Raw genomic sequence first — 21,222 nt, 5'->3', positions numbered from 1 at the left:
TGTGTGTAGTGTGTGTATGGGGCAGTGTTTGTGGGGCAGTGTGTGTAGTGTGTGTATGGGGGGTAAGGAGGGTAGGGAGGCTTTTTTTTATTTATTTAATTAATTAAACTTAATATATTCATGTCCCCCCTCCCTCCTCTCCCCCCTCTTACCTTTACTGGGAGGAGGGGGGACATTTCTTAGTCCCTGGTGGTCCGGTGGGGATTCCCTGGTGGTCCCAGTGGAGGTGAGATGAACTCTAGCCCAGTTACAGGGCTAGAGTTCACTCTCACGAGATTTGGAGCGTTGCCGTGGTCACCGCGACAACGCTCCAAATCTCGCAAGAGGAGGACCCGGAGGAGCTGTAGGTAAGAGCTCCCGGGTCCTCTCACTCCCTCCCCTGCCGGCTGTCAGCACAGTGCCTGCAGACCGGGGAGGGAGATCTCTGATCTCCCCTCCGGTCCGCAGGCACATTGCAGGGCTGGCACTTGGGCAATGCCAGCCCCGCATTAGCCGGCAGGCTCGCACACCCCTGGGCGGCCCGGTACCGTTTGATCCACGGACCGGTACCGGTCCGGGGGTTGGGGAACACTGCTTTACTCGACTGGTATTTTGCTTTCTTGATTAAACCAAATGTAAACATTTTTCCATCGGATCTCTTTATAAAATCATGCAAAGAATTATGTGTGGAATTTCTTGTTTAACATCACAAAGCTGGTTCAGAAACATTCTAAAAGCGTGGCTGTTTTTTCCTGGAACAATTTCCATTTCTTGGTAAAAGCTGAAGAAAGTTCCTCCTTTTGCTAGTTTTGGTTTTTCTTCCAGTCTTTGCTTAATCGTGTTGCTGACCAGAGGAAAAATGCAACACTTCAAAAATGATGTAATACGAGAAAATCCAACTGTGAGATTTTTTTTAATTTCTCTAAATTTGTGCTCGTTATGGTACACTGGACTTGTTACCTCTAAACATCTAAATATTCAGGGGACAATTTAGACCAGTGTTTCCCAACCCAGTCCTCAAGGCACACCTACCAGTCCAGGATTTAGGGGTGACCCAGTTGTGTCTAATGTGTTTTCTTTTTTTTTTTCTAAAAACACCTTAGACAAAACTGGGTAATCCTTAAATCCTGGACTGGTAGGTGTGCCTTGAGGACTGGGTTGGGAAACACTGATTTAGACGAACCAATTTTAGGAGCTGAGAAGGCCTATATTAATTGCCTTCAAATTACAGTAACATTCTTGCAGTCTGCGGTCTTGACATGTTTCCAGACCTGCTTATAATCAGTAGTGCAATGAAACTGCCTCTGTTTTGAGATTGAACTGTTATCCTCACCATACAGTTGCAAGAAAAAGTATGTGAACCCTTTGGAATTATATGGATTTCTGCACAAATTGGTCATAAAATGTGATCTGATCATCATCTAAGTCACAACAATAGACAACCACAGTCTGCATAAACTAAGAACACACAAAGAATGAAAAGTTGCCATGTTTTTATTGAACACACCATGTAAACATTCACAGTGCAGGTGGAAAAAGTATGTGAACCCCTAGACTAATGACATCTCCAAGAGCTAATTGGAGTGAGATGTCAGCCAACTGGAGTCCAATCAATGAGATGAGATTGGAGGTGTTGGTTGCAGCTGCCCTATCAAAAACACACACCAGTTCTGGGTTTGCTTTTCACAAGAAGCATTGCCTGATATGAATGATGCCTCGCACAATAGAGCTCTCAGAAGACCTACGATTAAGAATTGCTGACTTGCATAGAGCTGGAAAGGGTTATAAAAGTATCTCCAAAAGCCTTGCTGTTCATCAGTCCACGGTAAGACAAATTGTCTATAAATGGAGAAAGTTCAGCACTGCTGCTACTCTCCCTAGGAGTGGCCGTCCTGTAAAGATGACTGCAAGAGCACAGTGCAGACTGCTCAATGAGGTGAAGAAGAATCCTAGAGTGTCAGCTAAAGACTTACAAAAGTCACTGGCAAATGCTAACATCCCTGTTAGCGAATCTACAATACGTAAAACACTAAACAAAAATGGATTTCATGGGAGGATACCACAGAGGAAGCCACTGCTGTCCGAACAAAACATTGCTGCACATTTACAGTTTGAACAAGAGCACCTGGATGTTCCACAGCAGTACTGGCAAAATATTATGTGGACAGATGAAACCAAAGTTGAGTTGTTTGGAAGAAGCACACAACACTATGTGTGGCGAAAAAGAGGCACAGCACACCAACATCAAAACCTCATCCCAACTGTAAGGTATGGTGGTGGGGGCATCATGGTTTGGGGCTGCTTTGCTGCGTCAGGGCCTGAGCGGATTGCTATCATCGAAGGAAAAATGAATTCCCAGGTTTATCAAGACATTTTGCAGGAGGATTTAAGGCCATCTGTCTACCAGCTGAAGCTCAACAGAAGATCGGTGTTGCAACAGGACAATGACCCAAAGCATAGAAGTAAATCAACAACAGAATGGCTTAAACAGAAGAAAATACGCCTTCTGAAGTGGCCCAGTCAGAGTCCTGACCTCAACCCAATTGAGATGCTGTGGCATGACCTCAAGAAAGCGATTCACACTAGACATCCCTAGAATATTGCTGAACTGAAACAGTTCTGTAAAGAGGAATGGTCAAGAATTACTCCTGACCTTTGTGCACGTCTGATTTGCAATTACAGGAAACGTTTGGTTGAAGTTATTGCTGCCAAAGGAGGTTCAACCAGTTATTAAATCCAAGGGTTCACATACTTTTTCCACCTGCACTGTGAATGTTTACATAGTGTGTTCAATAAAAACATGGCAACATTTCATTCTGTGTTATTAGTTTAAGCAGACTGTGATTGTCTATTGTTGTGACTTAGATGATGGTCAGATCACATTTTATGACCAAGTTGTGCAGAAATCCATATCCTGCCAAAGGGTTCACATACTTTTGCTTGCAACTGTATATGCCTTGAAAAATGTTGTTCTACTTGGGACATTTAGACACACAATATGTAGGAGATGCTCAGCGGACAACGGACAAGCTAGTGTCCCATTACACTCTAACTGGTCCCAGCAGTATGGCAGGTTCATATTCAAAATGTAAAGCTGGTTGTCTACAACAGAACCAGCCACCCAGATATTTTTCAGTCTCTCTTAGGCACTGTCAGTACAGCTAGGCTCAATAAGGATGTGATCAACATCTGGAACACTGAAAAATTCTAACTCTTAAAAAAAAAAAAACTTTTTCAATCTAACTTAATAAGAGCTAAGAAAAAATAAATAAATGTAAGAAAACATCTTCAGTTCAGTTTGTCCTCTCCTGTCCATATACCCAACCTCCTTTCACAGATTCTGCAATAAATATTCCATCCAAGTTCATCAAATCTTTACAGTTCATTAAGTGCGGTTAAGGAAAGATCTTTTCTGCCTGTTTAATATAAAAAACAAAAGTTGATTAACACACAGCAACGGTAACCGATTAGCAACTCTGTTTGTTGTAATTGTAGATGTGGGGTTTGCAGGGTTGCATTATTGACAGTTTTCAAGAAAAGAGGAACATAGAAAGTTAATGATAAGTATTAATTTACATATGATTTTATTTGAGGAATTGCACACTTCAAAGCACGTGTATAATCTTTACAGAGCGTTGTAAGCTGTAAATCAAGCTACAAGGTGACCTGAAATTAAACGTAAACTTACTGGTAATAAAAGATGGGTTACTACAGGATTTTATTATGTTCACATTGACCCTGTTGGTTTTTACTTCGGTAGATATAAAAACACGTCTGTGTTCACAAATTCCAGGCTTTTAAAAGTAGGCTGCCGGATCTAAAACATTTTACAAACTCTGTTTAAATGTTCAAAGCTGTCCTTATAACGGCATTGCTACTTGTTGATTCTTTTCATCACCCCCCTACCCACGGTTGACGTGTCTGCTTCCATGATGGATGGATGTTGTAGTCAATTCTTGAGTGTCTATGCCCAAGAAGGATCCCTCAAAGTCCAACTTGAGATATGCAGGTGATGCATAACAGTCCATTTTTGTATGTATTGTTTGGTCTCTCCACATTTTTTTTTTTTTTGTATCTAGCTACATGCTCTTAGAGATACTTCAACTTCCAAACCAGAAACGGCACCATGCTGATGAGACCTACAAGGTCGAAACTGTAGTCCATGGCGGGTTTTTGGTCACTGATCCTTTTGGATCATAGCTTATGCTTTTTGTTTAAAATAAATAAATAATCTATCTTTTAAATCAGTGTCCATTACTAAGGGTATCTGCAGAAATACAGCATGAAGTCTAAAACATGATGCATGTCTGTGCTCATTTGCATGTCATGTTGGGAATTCTGGGATAGTTGTGGAAACATGATTTCTATAATTTCTATGCCCAAGAAGGACACCTGAAATTCCAACATGAGATAGGAAGGTGATGCATAAGTGTGTGTGTGTGTATACTGGTCAGCCACATCATTAAATCCACTGACCGGTGAATTGAATTATATTGATGGTATCATTACAATGGCACCTATTAAGGGGTGGGGTATATTAGGCAGCAAGTGAACAGTCAGTTTCTTGAATTTCATGTGCTGAAAGCAGGAAAAATTTGCAAGCGAAAAGATCTGAGTGACTTCGACATGGGCCTAAACGGTGATGGCTAGAATAGTGGGTCAGAGTATCTCCATAACAGCAAGTCTTATGGGGTGTTCCTGGTATCAGATGGTTGGTACCTACCAAGAGTGGTGTAAGGAAGGACAACTGGTGAACTGGCATCAGGGTCATTGGCGCCCAAGGCTCATTGATGCACGTAGAGAGCAAAGACTAGCACATCTAGTTTGAGAACACAGAAGAGCTACTGTAGCTTAGAGTGCTGAAAAAATTATGCTGGCCATGATCAAAAGATGTGAGAACAATCAGTGCATCACAGCTTGACTGGTATGGGGCTATGCTACCCATGCACAGCAGAGTGCCCATGATGACCCATCTCCACTGTCGAAAGCTCTTTCAATGTGGTTGTGAACATCAGAACTGGACTGTTGAACAATGGAAGAAAATTGCGTGTTCTGAGAACTCACGGTTTCTTTCAGATCAGGTAGCTGGCCAGTTGCATGTGTGCTGTTGGTCACCTGGGGAAGAGATGGCAGCATGATGCACTATGGGAAGAAGTCAGGATGGTGGAGATAGTTATGCTATGAAAACGTGGTCCTCGCATTCATGTAAAGAGAGATTAGTGTGTATATAGCACTTAAGGTAAAGATGAATAAGCAGCTCTAACAACACTCGTGTGGGAATACCTCCTCCCCACGCGTAAAATCGTGATAAATAAGAAATATACACATACTAAATCTATACGAGAGTGGAGCGCCAGGTGGAAAGTGAGCCATGCATAAATTATAATGCTAACCCCTCAAGGTATGTAGGGAAAATGTGGCATCAGACGGGATATATGAAATAAAAACACAACGAGAATATAGTGCAGATGGTATAAATTGCTAATAGTACAATATACTTGTGGTATGTATCAACTCACATTGACTTGAGCCTGTATAGTAACTGGCTCAAAGAAAGGAACTTTTATGCTCTCAGGGCAGCATCACACCTCTGGTAGATGTTAGGTGAATATTCTCCAGACATAGAAAATATACTATAGTGCAGAGCTTTCAACAATAGTGACTTAACGTGTATATAAGGATGTTAAGCTCACCTTGTTCAGAGCCTGATAAGCCTGGCTCTGAGGTGGAAAGGCAAGGTGTCAAGTTATGGGGTGACACTACCCCTGTTGAAGTGCAGAAGTCATATGGTAAAGTCTGGACACCGGATGAATCCAACAATGATTTATTGATAATAAAAATATATGTATAAAAACAAACACATTTAAAAACAAATGTTGGAAATAGTCCAATAAGTGCAGATCCTGTTGCCGAAACGCGTTTCGCTTCAAAGTAAGCTTTCTCAGTCGGCTGTTGCTTGTAGACTTCTGTGTTTTGTATATTGGCGCCGGGATTGTTCTTCCGATAACGCAGAGTATTCTGATCCAATAAGGAGGCTGAGTCCTTGATTAGAATTACACACTAAACACGTGTGTTACAAATTATTTTTGGTTTATCGACAAACATTGGTCAATTTCAAAAAAAGATAAAGTACTTTTTAATCTCTTACCGGGTGAACCCAAAACATATTTTTTAGAGGCGCACCCAGCATTAAACAAAAACTTGTTAAGAACCACATAAAGAATGATCTCAATTTCATGGTTCCGTCTTCCCCAAACCAGTGATTTTAATAGGGAGTTCTTTTCTGCATAATTAGTGTCTTGCTAGTCCTTTTCAGTAGTCTATTTAAAATAATTTCAGTCACCACAGATAACCCGTAACTCTTGTTGCACTTCCTTAATTATAGAAATGTAAATAGACAGCCTTCCGGTCATCCACAGCCTCAAATTTTAAGTTGTGCAATGTCAGCACCCACCATCAACCCGATAATGTTTGCATATTTGTGTTGTTATTGAGACGCCTATCAATCTCAAACTGTCATTTATGTCTTCTACCATGGCTTGATTTACCATATTGATGCTATGTGGCACAAGCATTATCATTTTCTGCCTCTGTTATAGTGTACTTGTTGTGTTTAGAAACCTATCATATCTGTGCTTTTTATTCTTCATATGCTGAAATAGTTTTGCAGATGATATGGAACTATTTTACCTCCGTTAATCTACTTGTATTTTGTTGCAAAACTCGATACATCACTGATTTCTCAGTCCCACCCCTCTGTCAAAAACTGCTGTAATATACCCGCTTTAGAAAAGGACCATCAACCAATAAATGGGTCATAATCGGGTGACACACACCCAGCAGCCATCGCTTTCCTTAAAGTGTGATGCTCTACTGGTCTTCAGTTGTATACAGATTTATACGTGTTATTATTGGGAACTGAGCATGTAGCAACAGTGTATGTAAGGGGACGCATGATAAATAATAGTGCGGTGGGCGGTGGAAACCTACTTGGCTTACATGAATATGGGCACTTTTTGGGGTTTGTTTTTTTTCTGGTTCCACCTATTCGGATACTAGGGAGGTATTGAGGTATAGGGTAAATGGTTCGGCATATTCTTTTGTAATTGATTTATTTACACTTCTATTTTGTGAACTTGTTTTAAAGTTTGGTGGCCTTTAGAAAGGACAATGTAAGGTCTGAAGTGGTGATGCTGTACACCATCTCTAAAAGGATGGAATAATGTTTCTAGCAGACTAAAAGAATGTTATCTCGTGAAAAAAAAGTGCATGTAATCCATGTTTGTAATCACCACTGAGATTTTCCCCAAAACTTCACCAAACTACTTGTGCTGATATGCCCTGCAACTGAAAACAAGTGGAACCGCAAAATATGTTGGCCCTTTATAAATGCCAGTAATAAAAAAAACAAATAAAAAAAAAAAAACCTCAGGCTCAACCCTGACACATTTCACTGATCTGATAGTGTTTACCATTCTGTCTTTGTTTTGCACTAATATATCCGATGACACAAGCGCTTCATGTAAGCTGTTGATTTCCATGGAGCTTCTTTGTTTTCTCACACAGACCATACGACAGAAAAAGGATAGTTCTTTCTATTCTGCAAATCTTGCGGTATTGGCAAAATTTGTCTGCCTACAAAAGTGCTGAGTGGCAACTTGGCTAATTTAGACCCCAGTTTTGCAAGAAGCAACAAAACAGAACTAAGTCAGAATCGCACTGTTGGTTATTTACTGTTATTTATTCTTAAAGTAATGTTTATTCAGAACCAAGTAATGAGTGGTGGAAAAAGAATAGGTGGGACATAGAATTCTGGAGAAAGGTGTAAGATCTTGGATAGAGACATCAAAAAAAAAATAACCGCCAAATAATTTATTTAAATTAAATTTAAAAATGGTAACAGATCCAGAGATTTCAAGACAAATGACAGTAGGTAGATACAGTGAAGTTAAATTAGTGGTAAAAATGTCTTGATGATCATTTTAGCTAGTGTCTATTGGAAACTGGATATCCCATCTTTAAAGGGATACCCTAAGCACCAAAATAGCTTTAACTTAATGAAGTGGTTTTGGTATATAGATCATGTCCCTGCAGTATGGCTCCTCAGTTGTCAGCCTTTCAGGCGTTAACGTACTTTGTTTATACAGCTCTAGCCACACCTTCCCTGGCTGAGACTCACACCGCCTCCCTAAACACTTCCTGAAACAGAAGTGTACATTTATGTTCTTTTCTTATTGCACAGTGTGATTCATTTAGAATATAACTGTTCAGGCTTGCAATACCTTCCTCTGTGTGATTAAAGTGTGTGTCACAGCCAGGGGAGGAGTGGCTAGGGTCACAGAAACAAATGTAATTTAACTCTTAAATAGCCGTGAATTGAGTAGTGAGACTGCAGATTCATGATCTGTAAACCAAAACTATTTCATTAAACTAAAGTGGTTTTAGTGCTTATAGTGTCCCTTTAATTATCTTAAAAAGAGCTAGAATAAAATATATTTGTTTTTCCTTATTTTGTTATTTAATATTTATTTGGGGAATTACGGATATCGGAAATACCAGTGGCTGGGTACAACAAGAAACCTATTTTTACATAAACCAAATAGACAATGCATCAAAACAAGAAACTTTATCAATATGAACATAACTAGCGTGCTGTGCTATGGTGGTTATCGATATACTGGAAGCTTGGCCTAGGGAGGTGGAGATATTTCTATACTCCATCAACCTGTGGTGAGGGGGACGGTAGTGGGAAATTGTATTCGGGTAAACTGAACCCTCAAAATACACTAAATTCCCACCAAAGAGGAACGAGCTAGTAAGATTTTTCCCACCAGGGACCTCTGTCCTAATTCATGTATTTTGAGGGCTCATTTTGCCCGAACATGAAACCTAGAATCATACAGGTATGATATCTCAGCATATACAAATAAATGCCTGGAACCATTTAAAAGTACAGTCCCACAAGAAAAACTAGAAACTAGCCAGCTGTCATGGGTGAGATGAATGGGAATTAAAACTGGAATATCATCCACATCCCAGTTAGCTAATGGACGTGTGTCCTTGGAAATGGAAGTTGTATAAATGCCCCAAATTTTCAGGAATCCAGTAGCCTTCGAGACTGATGTGCACCTTTGTCTGCGTCCACGATTTTCAACAATCAAGAAACGCGTTGATGCCCATTTATAGGGAATTGCTGCATCACAGAGTTGCTAGGTTACCATTTAAAGCGATGTGCGCCACTGTAGTGTAGAACAACATACGTCATGAAAAAAACAAAGAATGTTCAAAAATGAAAGGTGTGTCCGCGCCATGACTGCATTTAAGAAACAATCTTTACCATTGCTTGTTCTAAAACACATAATAAACTTGTACAAACTCCTGTGGCAATGGAGGGCAGGCAAGACAGTATATCCTGTCCAGGTTAAGATTCTTAGCTTAGAGCAATGTTGAAAACATCTCACTGATGGCATCAGGAATTCAGCTGATCTTCATATTGTGTTGCCATGCTCTGTCTTCAAATTGTTCCATTTTAGTTGTTATAAAGGAGCATGTATTACTTAATGCTTTTAGTAGAGTTATAGTAAAATCTTACTTGATACGAACTCCTTGTATGTCTTCTTCAGGGGCCTTAATCTACCCAGCAAGGGTACTAAGGTCTTTCTTGAGGACCACATTTCTGCTGCAAAGAAGGCATTTAGGTCAGGTTGAAGATATCACTTTTTTATAGCTAAATGAGTTTCCTCAGTCTTTGTCGTTAAACGTGAGTCGGTACCGTGTCGACTCAACTTCTGATGCAGGTCTAGTCTTTCCTCCTCAGAGGCTGATGTATTGCCCTATGTGGATTCTGCAGTTGCGTTTGTATGTGGGGTTTTTTTTTTGTGTTTTTAGTTTGTGTCTGGACATTTTTGAACATCAACAGAGCACCGCTGTGCCAAATTTCATGAAATGGTCTGTTTTTCATACATACGTGAAAAGACAGTGGAAGAACAATATTAATCTGCACAAAACAATAGGTTGTTTAAGTATTTAATCTTTAAAGTACATCTAGTACTACAGTTGTGACATTATTACCCAACATAAGTGCTCTGTTAATGTTTACAAATTTCCAGGCACAAATTAAAATACCGGTACCCTAAATTTTAACCTCGGTTGTTTTTTTTGTTTTTTTGTTTTTTTTTCAAACGAACATAGTCTGTAGTGGTACCTGCATGTGTTAAGTAACTAGTTTTGTTTGTCTGTTTTCTGTGAATACTTGTGTACTTCTGACCCTTCTTACCCTGTGAGCATTAAAATTATAAACTGTAAAACCATGCATCCTTCTTGCAATTAAGATTAGTGTGTTAAATTCTTCTGAAATGACAAAAGGAAATTGGGTAAACCATTTGCAAAACTTGTGTGATCAGTTCATGCGAACATATCCAACATTGATAATTATTCATTTGCAAATGGAAAACTGTATGATCATTTCTCTGATTACCAGGGGTTAGGGTGAACTCTTTGTCACTCTTGTATATAAGGGCATTTTATCATTTTCACAAATTATTGTTTTTACCACAATATGTGTTTAGAGCACCCACAAATTACAAAATGCTCAATGGATGTAAATGGAGTAATTACAAGACTTATTAGATTACTTAATTTTGCAGCTGTATTTTAAGGCCGAACGGGCTAAGCTTTCCCTTTAAGGGAATCGAACGTGTGAAAACCGGTGAGATATTCACTAAAGACTGGTGGTATGAGAATTCGTACGTACTGGCTCCCCGAAGGACCAAAAAGCTAGAAAAAAAATATTTTGTATGAGACATTGTGGGCACCACATGTTAGAATTTTTTTTTTTTTTTTGCCAAATGCTGCCCCCATGGACCTGCTTCACCATAAACGACACCCTCTCACTTTAGAAAAAAATACTTCCTGATCAAATCTATCTCTAGACAGCTCAGCCACAGAATGCATTGAGTGATCTGAGTTACAAAACAACCATTAGAGAAGGGTTAGGACTCCCAGGGAAGCATATAGTAAGGATATATGTGTGTCTGTAACCAAGTTGGATTAGAAGTGAATTGAAAGTAGCCCACTCAGTGCGGTTTAGGCAAAGCTGTGTACATACAGCAATAAGGAAGTATTTCTGGCATGAGGGGGCAGTGGCTAAGGAGGCTTGGTGTGCAGCTTTCTCCAAAACATTTTTATTATTTTGTGCAGAAACTATAAAGATTTGAATATGCAAAAAATACAGCATATTAATGAGGTTAAAACCAATCGAATGTATTAAAGTTCTTTCGGTGCCTGGAGTATCTTTTTAATATCATAATATTTATTCAAAACCTTTAAAGTACTAAAAAGTATGGCACAACATCTACAGTCAGAGGGAAGCAAATACTTACCTTATTATTTGTAAGATATCAATATATTCCACATTTCTGGGCTTGGGTAGAAATGACAAACAATAACAAATCAGACTAAGATGTAATTGGGGAAACCCAAACAGACAACACGGGGAAACTGGCTCAGTAAAGGAAGAGATATTTCAAAATCAGATGATGACCTAAAGGCTTTCTTAAAATATATTTTTGTTTCTTTTTAATTTTTTTTTTTTCCAGCTGTTTTTAAATGACTCATATATGCAAAGATTGTATAAATGACTGGTAGCATTTGCTCAACTTAGTTCCAACTCCAGTGTCTTGGAAAAACGATCCATAGCTTGTTGAAGTTGCCATGGCAGTGGGGTTGAACATGTCAACCTAGTCTTGGCAGCTTTAAAGATACATGGGTACCAATCTGAACGCTGATAATACAATATTTTAAAATGGAGGTTTGTTCAGTCAATGACCATTGGTTGTGTGAACAATGTTAAGCCAATAAAACAGGCCAACCTTTTTGTAAATGGCAACCTGGCAACAACAATTAAGAAAATACTTGATCTTGATATGCTGCTCTATGTGGGGATTCATATACGATATAAAGAAGGCTTCTTTAAAACTCAATGGGGGAGTTTACACTACAGCCTAGGAACACCTCCAGTGGCCTCTCCACCCCCACCCACCTCCATGGCTGAGACCATCAGAATTGACTATCTCAGCCAATCCAATGCATACCTATGTGAAAGCATTGTGATTGGCCGAGATTATCAATTCTGATTATGTCAGCCAAGGAGGTGGATTAGAGGCAGGTTCAAATGCGAGGAACCCCGTGCAAGGCTTGAAAAAGGTTAGTAATCACCTTTCTAACCCCAGGTAAGGGTGGGGGAGGGTTGACCACCAAAATGGTGGTTTTAGAACTATAGTATCGGGAACACAAACTAATATTCCTGACACTATAGTAGCCCTTTAAGAACCGTGCCCACCACATCAAGAATGTCCAGATACACACTAAAATAGCTAACATTCTAACTAATTACTTGTCTGAACATTGTAGTGGTACTTGTATGAGTTAAGAAATCTGTTTTAGTCCCCGTCCGTTCTCTGCAGTTACCCATTTACTTCTTTCCCCTCTCAACTTTGCAAGCCTTAAAATAATGCACTGTAAAGCTGTTCAACCTTACAACAATACGATTACTTTGGTTTTAAAATTATCTGAAATGGCAAAAGGAAATTGGGTAAACAACATTTACAAAACTCTAAAATATGTGGTTACTTGATGGTAGCACGACCGTCAATCACTATGTAGAAACTGTAAGATAAGATGATTAGTTTGGAATTAGCAGGACGTAGGGTCAAATCAATGTCACTCTTGTATATGTTCATTTTATACCATGTAATCTAATTAATCTGTCAGCAAATTACACAGTCCTTAATATGTGATACAAAGGGGTGTTATGGCATGACAGTTAGCAGGCTCAATTTGGCAAATATTGATGCAGTGATGGAGGTCCCAAGGCGGTCCTTAAGGCACACCGATGGTCCAGGTTTTGTCAGTATCCCAATAGAACAGAGAAATGCCTAAATAGTGCACAGAGGGTGTGCCTTGAAGACTGAGTTGGGAAGGCCAACTGATCCATTTATAATTAGTAATTGTAGTTGGGTTACCTACCACACACCATCATAACATCTCCACACGAGGACTTTTGTTTTTTTATTTTTGGGGTCGGAAGCCACAGTTCTAAAGCATGGATGCCCAATCTTTGTGGCAGAGGGTTGTGTGTAGTATAGCCAAACATTTGGAAGTTTGTGATTTGGACAGTCCTGATTTAGATGGCCAAAAGGAAAAAAATAAATAAAAATGACCTGTTTAGGAAGTGCCAGATGTTAGCCGCCATATAAATGTTGGAAATTCTCTACATGTCACATTCACCCGTGCAGTGTTCCTTTCCAGTTTACGGGTGACTTAGAATTCCACCTGAACTTGGCAGTTGGATGTGTTTACCAAGTTAAACATCACGTTGGACTTCACATGTATCGAGGTTCCCATCAAGAGAGTTCAGGAGTAACTTAGCAGTAGATATATCGCAACTAAAGTGTTTGGCTGACCCAAAGCTGAATTATGTTTTTAAAAAATGTAAAATTTGTAGTAAAATATTGCAACTATTGTGTATAATTTCTCTAACATTCTTATTTTCCACCAAAGGATGCATTAACTAGACTGCTGCCACAAAACGAAATCTAAATATTGCAAATTTGGTTGCAGATGTATCATTCTAGTTTTTCACTATTTTAATCTGGTCTTCTACTTGTTTGTTTTGCAGGTGCAGTGTGTAATTATTGCAAGCCAAAGGAATCTGAGCTTCACCAGAAGGAGGTAAGTACGTCTGAGCAACTTATGGAATCTTAATATTTAGAGACCGGGAAGACAACTTCTTGGAACACACAGGGTTATGCACTAGAGTGTGGATTTCAAAATGAATGTAAAATTTTAGGCCAAATACTAATCTGAAAAATGCAGTTGACTTGAAGTACTGTTTTTTATTTATTTTTCTCCATATATCTATTTTTTGCCTAAAAGTTTAAATTCAATTTAGTGAATAACACTGAATAACTTGTATTTTATGCTGGTAGACGCGTACGTGTCTGTACTTTTTTGTGGTTGGTGAAAATTGTATGTACACACACGCCTTCCTAAGATACAGCTTTAGGGGTTAAAATATCTAAAGCTAGTGAGGGGGCAGCTAGCCAGCAGACAGAGCGGTCACATGTACCCTGAGCTCCGACACAAAACAGTCTTTGCAACCTCAAATTGCCATTTCTGGCCGAGCAGATTTGCACCTGCAGAGCACCAGCTGAGGCAGGAGGACTTGGGGAAGCACTCACACAATCTCAGGGCTCGGGCTGGAGCCAAACCCGGGATATCTGCTTCCTACTGACCCAGCCGTACAAACCTTAAATGGCGGATCTAATGGCTGACACGCCTCAGAACCGGAAGGGCTTCAGCCGCAGTTCCATAACAGCAGCCCAACCCGCAATGGGCCACAAAAACAGACATCACCGCAATGGTGACAAAGATCAAAGCCTACATTGCCGGAAATGGCGGCCCTGAAAACGGACCTCAGCACTCTGGCAAGCAGGATGAACTCCACAGAGGACACTGTCCGCAGCCTTTGAGTCAAACAAGACACCACAGCAGCTCAACTACATGAGGTATCACATAAGTGTGCAGAATTAACAGCAAAAGTGGGACAGCTGGAAGACCTGGCAAGGCAGCGCAATTAAAAAATCTGTGGTATCCCAGACACTATTGATGCTGGCGAGCTCCCACAGTTCATCAAGAGGCTGCTCTCCACTACCCTAACACCCAAACAGGCAAAAAGAAAGCTGCTGGATGGGGGTATTCCGCCTCCCAGGGAACACTTCCACCAAGTCCTCTGGATCCAGAGATGTCATAATGAGTTTTCAGTCACGAACTGACAAGTACACATTTATGGCACAAGTCAAAGGCCAATCACCATAAACTTGAACAGCACTCGCTGTGTTTCTATCAGGATCTTAACAGGTTCACGCTGCAGTGGCGTGCAATGCTGAAGGAGGTGACCTCTCAACTGCGAGCTGCAGGAATTAAATGCTGGTGGGGGGCCCCACAGGCACTTGTAGCAGAGAAGAGTGGCAAACGGCACAGACTCACCTCGGCGGCGCAGGCAGAAAGCTTCCTGCAGTCTCAGGGACTGGCTGCTAAAGCTACTTCTAGGCCAAACAGACCTATACATCAGTGGGATGTTGACAACATAGCTGTCTTCACGCCTGCAAGCTCAATGGCCCCAGGATGAGGCAACTAACCGAATGGCCAATTGTGGTCCTATGCAAACCTTGGTCGCTAAATTGTTTACTACACTATTGTTCTTTTGCACTTAGCGTTATGGTTTTATGGTCTCACCTTGATATGTCCTTTGGGACCCTCAGACCCTTATGAGTTACTAAAAGCCTAGCGCAATATGACACAATTTAAAGTCGCTTCCCTAACGCAACACCCCCCTCCCCCTCGAGTTTCGGGGTTAAGGAGCTAGCCTGATTACAACTACGTAATTCTCATGCAACACATTCTTACTTCACATATATACTAATGTTCACTATTGAGAATCGTTGGCTACGTTAAGCTTCTTCATATAAAAAGTGAAACGTGCGACTATTTATACCACTGTCAAGCCTGTATATATCTGTGTACACGGTTGTGGCATTTTGATGAATATTTGTACCTACCTGCACAATAAAAATTTATAAATAAGACTGAGGTCTGCATGTAGAGCCACCTGATGACCAGATGGAATTCATGTGAAATCAATGTATTAGAGTCATCCAGTTGGACTACACAGGTCATGATGAATGATTGGAAAAACGAGCAGAACATGTTCAAATCCACTCAGGGGGTGGCACATATGTTTTAATCTGGATATTTCCAGCCAATTTCACAATCATAAAATGGTTACTAAATTAAATTAATCTACTTGAACTAAAACTCCTTATGCAAGGTAGGTCCAAAGTATGTCCTTCCCGAATCATTGATTGAACAGAAAAATGAAATAAAATGTGGAATTAACAATTCTTTGAACGATGTTCCTCTCTGTTTTGGTTACAATGAAATTACCTAATGGATTTTTTTGTTTTTTTTTCATTCACAATATGGGATTCTATATTTGTAAAGTTGTGCAACACGAAGTATGATTAAAGAACCTTTCACCTTTGGTGATGATTCCAAAGCCTTGGTTCTATTAGGGTTCCCAGATCATAGGGATATTATGGCCATCTATATCATTTCTATGATTCAATAATGTATTTGTTGGTATGCAGCCTTGAAGTTTGTCTTTTATGGTGTTGAGTTCATTAAGATCCATAAGTGCCAGGAACTCAATGATATCCAACCTGGGTTACTTTGACTGCTATCTTAACCTGGCAACTTGAACTTTGTTACTGGAAATTGGGCCAGGTTTACCTGCACAATGAGGAGCTTTTTGGACTAAAGCACCACGTACTTAATTTTAATATTCCGATTCTGGCTGATGCTTTTTGATGTCCTTATATCCGTTTTTTTTTTTTTATTATTATATTCCAGATTTCACACCTTGGTTCCCTTGAGGAGAAATTTTCTCGTCTCTGGACTCAGTGCCAGAGGTGTCAGGGCAGCTTACACGAAGATGTTTTATGCACGAGGTAAGCAGATCCATTGCTTTATACTGTCCAGGGCATTTGTACTTGTAATCTAAACTATATATGAGCCGTCATCACATCTTCTACAAGATGGAGTCTGATGTCTTCTCTGTGAAGTACAGAGATTAAGATTAGAGGACATCTGTCCTCTGAAGCAGTGGTTCTCTTAACGTATTGTTGATGACCACCGATGAGCTTGGATTTATGGATTGTTCATTTACTAGTTGAGAATAAAATTAGTACTGCTTTGACACAGTTTTCCCATAATAGTTCAAGACACCTATATTTACCTACGTTTCTTCTTTTTTGTTATGTATTTGTAGAAACCCATGTGGTTGTTTTTAAAGCAAATCTCTTCACTGTAATTGAGATGTGCAAACAAATGCCCTGCAGGTCAATTACAGAAACCTTGCCAGTGATTTATTCTGTACAAGACTATTAACCTTGTACTTGGAAAATAAACCGCAACATATATTACATCTGTTGCTGTCAGATAACGGAGGAGGAGACTGGGCATGGACGGAGAAGGCCTTATAATCCGTTTAGGGTTTTGCACTACACCTATGCTTGCAGTGAAGGATATGGCCCACTCAATATCACCCCATTATCTGTAGACCCCTGCGTCTACTCCAAGTTCCCAAGGGAAAAACAAACGGAAACAGATTTACTCAGAGCTCCGAGACTCTGCTTGCCAGCTGTCAGAGGCGGGCAGACCACCCCGTGTCTATATGTGTGTGTGTGTGTGTGTGTGTGTGTGTGTGAGTATGGCTCCCAAAGATCTCTTATCAACGCAGCTGAGCTAATTGCCCAGTGACTGTAATAGGCTTTAAGGAAACTGTTTAAGGCAGGTGCTACCTATGCTCAGCCGTTTAAAGATACCTCTGGTGCAGTTCGGGTACAAAGGTCTATGAGAAAGCTAAAAGGCTCCTGACAGCTTGGATGCTTTATGGCTGCTTGTTGTGTTTTTTTTTTTTTTTTTTTTTACCTCGCTTAAAATTTACAGCATTCATAAATTTTCCTGGAGAGAGGGGGCGGGGGTAGAGGGAGCTTTGAGCTGGAGAGCTGTATTTTGAGATTTAATGATGATATTGCAGGAATTTCAGTTGGTGCTGACACGGGTTTTACTACTATAGGAACCTGGAATGTTTACCATGGGGCATGTATTTCATGGCTTGCGCACCTTTACAGGTTAGAGATCGCACAGCCTGTGCACCCTCCATCCGAATTCAATAACATATCTAATAATTATTAAAGGGTTGATGGAAAAAGCCTTACTGAAAAAAGAAATCTGGTAATCCAGAGAAACGTAAGCTAATATCTGTGTAACAAAATGAAGGTGCAAACACGGTTTTACATGCACTTTAAAGTCGATTTAAATACCCTGTAAAACGTGAATTATTTTATATGAACATTACAAAAAAAATGAATGGATCCGCGTGCAAGGCAGATTAGGGCACTGATGGGCAGTACGGAGTAGTATAGAAATAATTTTACTTGGCTCCAAGTAAAAAAAAAAAAAAATCACGTCATATGTATGTATTAAAGCAGCACAAATGTATCACAATAAACATTAATTCTATATTTAACCATAATGTGTACATCACATTGCCATAGAATGTACGCTCAACCATCTGTGTCAAGTCAAACTTCGCCAAGTGCATGTTGGGAATTTTGGATACAAATTATGTCGAATTTCATACCGATCCATTAGATGGTTGCAAGATTGTCATTCTCATTCTGAACACAGTGATATGTTTTTCACCGTTAGTCACGTATCTTAGCAGAACTTTAGGAACTGTGTACATATACTCCAGTATAGAATATATCACTTTTTTTTTTTTTTTTATGGAGAGCCCAAGAGTTATTTTATTTTATTTTTTTTTATTTTTTTTTTTATTCATGTTTAGTAAAAACTAGGGAATGTGTGTGATTACATTATCTTTAACCCCCTAAGGACACATGACATGTGTGACATGTCATGATTCACTTTTATTCCAGAAGTTTGGTCCTTAAGGGGTTAAATTACTTTAAAATTAAAAGTGTGCACTGGATGTTTGTATTCTGTTTCATAGTCTGGTTTTGTGTTGTAACTGCTCATATAGCAAATTGTGACCCCCTGCTCCCTCGTAATCAACATTTAACATCTGTCCGAGGATATGGTCTGTGCGGGATAAGGTGGAAGTGGTTTGACCCTGCTGCCCTTTCCGTGTATCTGGCTTTGCAAAAGATTTGGCTCCGATATTTCACCACGGATGATGATGACTTTTCTTTGGGCTGACTTTCAATGAAGTTTTAAATAGTGGTACCCAAAGCATGCAATCTTTATCAGCAGTTGCTATCATGCCGTTATTATAAATTTTTTTTTAGAAAGTAACTTGTTTGAATGTTGAACTTATTATAAATGTGTCACAGATTTCTCCAGCAGTGTAACACACACATAAATTTACTATTACTATGTGCCAACTTAAATTTGTAAAATCTATTTTTTTTTTTAATATATCTTTCAGCCGTGACTGCCCCATATTCTACATGAGGAAGAAGGTACAGAAAGATCTAGATGACCAAGAGACGTTGATTCGTCGCTTTGGACCCCCAGTTTGGTAACAGAGGTCCCTTTCTCTGGGATTGAAAATAATGCACTGATACCACAACATTTCCCTGATGCATCCATCCCAGGAACGTGAAGAGGAGAGTAGGTTCTGTTAGTAATTTTGTCTGTGGTTGATGCTTCGGCTCAACAGCAAGAGCATCGAAAAGACAAGCTAGGCCATCAGCCATATTTAGGTTTGCCAATCTGTAAAATTTTAGAAGAAATGATTGGAGGACAAGTTCCTTTTTTTGCTTTACAAACCTTCAACCTATGAAATCAACCCAACTTGATTGCTCAACAGCCAGGATTGCTGACTCAGGGAACCAGTTCATCAATCCTAATGTTCTTAACCTCAAGACTTCCGTTGCTGTTAGAATATATGGTCAGATCAGAGGACAAAAAAAAGACCATGTGGGTTCCTAATAAGTACTTTATAATACGTGTCCAACCCCACATCATTTCTACTTCCAATATTCGTTTTGTTTCTTTTGTCGTGTGGTTGGACAAATTTATACGGATCTAGACCTTTGTTGAACTATGCACTGGGATTTTGGAAGTTTGACTTTAGTCTGAGATTTATTTACCAAACAGGAGATTTTTGTATCGTTTTGTATGAAAACTAAGCTAATAAACAGTCAAAACTATTTTGTAGAACATAACGTTTCTGTATTTATTGACATACTGTAAATGTAATCTGTATTTGCCACACATTTAGTTCTTCACAAAAATGACATATCCGATAAATCAAATGTTAGTTTCTTATATTTGAGAAGTAAAATGAAATGAGTAAAACAAAAGGTACAAGTAAATGCTAAGAGTCCCCTAATAACCCAAATTTGATTAGTGACAACAATACACACCATAGACCTTTTAGGACGCACTTCCTTTGTCAATTTAACACCTTAGAGAATATTTAAGCGGGCACCGTAGGTACTCTCACTGCTTTTTCTTACTGAAGCTGTTGTCTAGAATTCCCTGGTGCCATCCTTCCATTCAGCATTAATCCAATTTTAATGTTTTATTGCTAAAAGAGGGTCCCCAGCAGTTCATCCTCTTTCTGCTCCTTGTGCTAAAGAGAAGGCTGTTATTGGCTGAGAGTGTCAGCTGACCACTTCCAGCCTATCACAGTGGCAATTGCAGGTATAAATTGGTATGACTAGAAGGAAGTGTGTAATCTCTACCATAGCCACACTTCTCGTTGGGGCCGGACTGTGGGTAGCCAGAGACCCTTATTTAGTGTTCACTTGCTTGAAAGTGCTATAACAGTGAATGGAGATACAGAGTTACATGGTTAACGTGCTTACAGTGCCCCTTCAAAGCTTTCAACCATATAAGTAGCACAAAGTACAGGCAGCAATCTACACTCAAATACTCCAATCAGACAAGCTAGGTTATAGTTGTATAGTCCAGTGACCTCAAACAATGCCACCCCTGCACATGGCATACAACTTCCAGAATTCTTTGAGTTTTGTAGATGACAAGAGAATCCTGGCAGTTCAGCAACATCAGAAGGGGGTCCAGACTTTGTGATGCCTCATATAGTTATCGTATGGGTATGCTGTTATCTAGAACAGTGATCCCCAACCCAGTCCCAATGGACCACCAAAAGTCCAGGTTTTGTCAGTATCTCTATTTGAATAAAGAAAGGAAATACATAAATCATGAACTTTTGGTGGTCCATGGGGACTGGGTTGGGGAACACTGATCTAGAGTACCTGCCTATGTTAAAGTGTCTGCCGCTCTCAAATAGTTCATCCTGGCCATTCACCAGCCATTGTTCAATTTAATTTGCCTTTGCTATAAAGGAACATTGTCTTCTAGCTGTGTTTTATGATTGTAAATGAACAGCTGGGAATCTGCCTGGAGTCTGTTATCTTCACCACTAACACTGCGACACCCCTTGACCACCGCATCACTCCTATAATACTGTTACTAAGGTACCATTCCAAGATGTTGCAATAAACCTGAAACTGTAAAACCATGACTGCATTGACCAAACGGGTCAACCAATGCTACATCCTTTTGTGGTCCTGAACCTTGGGTAGAGTTATTTACAAATTATATTAAAGAATAATAAGAATTTCTTTC

At 39.7% G+C, this 21,222-nt stretch overlaps 1 protein-coding gene across 1 annotated transcript in view; it reads left to right on the top strand.

Moving 5' to 3' along the window:
- POLD1 (DNA polymerase delta 1, catalytic subunit) overlaps positions 1-19,778 on the top strand; it is a 105,649-nt gene extending 85,871 nt beyond the window's left edge. The window contains exons 25-27 of the mRNA XM_063435970.1: positions 13,658-13,710; positions 16,450-16,547; positions 19,052-19,778. Of these exons, the coding sequence (XP_063292040.1) occupies positions 13,658-13,710; positions 16,450-16,547; positions 19,052-19,148 (248 nt within the window). The 3' untranslated portion in view covers positions 19,149-19,778. The remainder of the gene's footprint in view (positions 1-13,657; positions 13,711-16,449; positions 16,548-19,051) is intronic.
- Positions 19,779-21,222: the final 1,444 nt, after the last annotated feature.

This window comes from Pelobates fuscus, chromosome 11 (assembly GCF_036172605.1).
Source record: "Pelobates fuscus isolate aPelFus1 chromosome 11, aPelFus1.pri, whole genome shotgun sequence".
NCBI classification, from domain to species: domain Eukaryota; kingdom Metazoa; phylum Chordata; class Amphibia; order Anura; family Pelobatidae; genus Pelobates; species Pelobates fuscus.
Note: the sequence above shows the minus strand (reverse complement) of the source record. Positions and strands in the feature narration are given on the sequence as shown.